Below are 1,462 nucleotides of genomic sequence, written 5' to 3' on the forward strand. Positions count from 1 at the left end.
TCCGCCTGTCACAGGAGACACGCGTGGGAGCGAACGTGCCCTCCTCCGGCGCTGTCCCCGCCTTGTCCCCTCCCACCCACCTTGCGTGGGACAGCACGGCCGCCACTGCCCTGGCCTCCAGCTGTGGCCTGACCACGCCCCTGGCCGACCCACAGGGCCGCTGACGTAGGTCCTCCCGCTCTGGGGCTCGGGGGGAGACTTGTCTGTGTCACCGTCCGTGCTGCAGCCTCTGGCACTCGCTCCCTCCCTCGCCTGCCCGGCCGCCAGAGCCTCTCTCTCCTCTTTCCTGCCCGTCTTCCTCGTGGCGCTCGGATGGTGAGGGGCCACCTCAGGCCTCGCACTGGCCGGAGAGCTGGGCCACAGCCCTGGCCTCACCCGAAGGCTGCGCCTTGACTGAGCAGCGGGGCCCCGTGGTCCCCAACCTCTACCCCTCTTCTGCAGGAAGGTTCACATCACAAAGACGACGCTGACCTGCCTGAACGGTGACTACGAGGTGGAGCCGGGCCACGGGCACGAGAGGAACAGTTTCCTGAGGACACACAACATCGAGACCTTCTTCATCGTGCCCTCGCATCGGCGGAAGGTAGGCCAGGCCCTGCTCGGACCGGTGCTCCAGCGTCTCCCCCAGGCTCTGCCCCCAGGCCTGGTGCTCCTGCAGGTGAAGGGTCCCCGCCACCCCTGCCCTGGGCCTGGCCTTTTGCACCTGTGGGGGGAGGGGAGGGGCAGCATCTGAGTCCTGGGTTCTTCACTGCCTCTCGTGCAAAACAGGTTTGACAGCTCCTACGGGGGTCAGGGACTGGGTGCACTGTGTGCTGAGGGGTGCCGTGCACACTTAACGTGGGCACTCAGCTCACCCTGTCCAAGGAAGTGATCTGGACAGCCCGGAGGGGGACTGAGCTGCTTCTGGGGCTGAGGCGAGGGACACAGGGCCGGGCAGGGGGATCAGGGGCCAGGCGAGGGGTGCAGGGCCCGGGTGAGGGGTGCAGGGCTGGGCAAGGGGTGCGGGGCCCGGGTGAGGGGCGCAGGCCTGGGTGGCCCAGTGCTGGTTCGAGAGACTGCAGGGCAGGCAGGATGGAGAGGACTCAGGCTGGCTGTCCTGTGTGTCACGGGCCAGTGGTCTCCGTGTCCCAGCATGCGCCCTGGCTCGGCGTGCAGCGGGCCTTGTGCAAACGGCCCTTGTCCCCGTGACAGGCAGGGCGCGTCTGCTGACAGCGTCCCTTTGCCACGTGTCGCAGATATTTCCAGGGCTGATCCTGTCGGACATCAAGCCGGCCAAGCGGATGAGGTTTCGGACGGTGTGCTACCTGCTGGTGCAGCTCATGCACTGCCGGCGGGTGTTCAAGGCCGAGGTCCCCTTCTCCAACGTCATGACCTGCGAGGACGACGACAAGGTAGGGGCCCTGAGCCGGCCGCTGTGCCCCCTGCGCGGCCTTCGTCTGAGCCTGTGCTTTGCTACGACGCG

The 1,462-nt window shown here is 67.6% G+C and overlaps 1 protein-coding gene across 1 annotated transcript in view; it reads left to right on the forward strand.

Moving 5' to 3' along the window:
• Positions 1-1,462, forward strand: part of LOC105308299 (adenylate cyclase type 1-like) — a 36,850-nt gene that overhangs the window by 13,822 nt on the left and 21,566 nt on the right. Inside the window, exons 4-5 of the mRNA XM_023525475.1 lie at positions 442-583; positions 1,236-1,459. Coding sequence (XP_023381243.1) covers positions 442-583; positions 1,236-1,459 — 366 coding nt within the window. The remainder of the gene's footprint in view (positions 1-441; positions 584-1,235; positions 1,460-1,462) is intronic.

This window comes from Pteropus vampyrus, unplaced genomic scaffold (genome assembly GCF_000151845.1).
Source record: "Pteropus vampyrus isolate Shadow unplaced genomic scaffold, Pvam_2.0 Scaffold565, whole genome shotgun sequence".
Taxonomy (NCBI): Eukaryota; Metazoa; Chordata; class Mammalia; order Chiroptera; family Pteropodidae; genus Pteropus; species Pteropus vampyrus.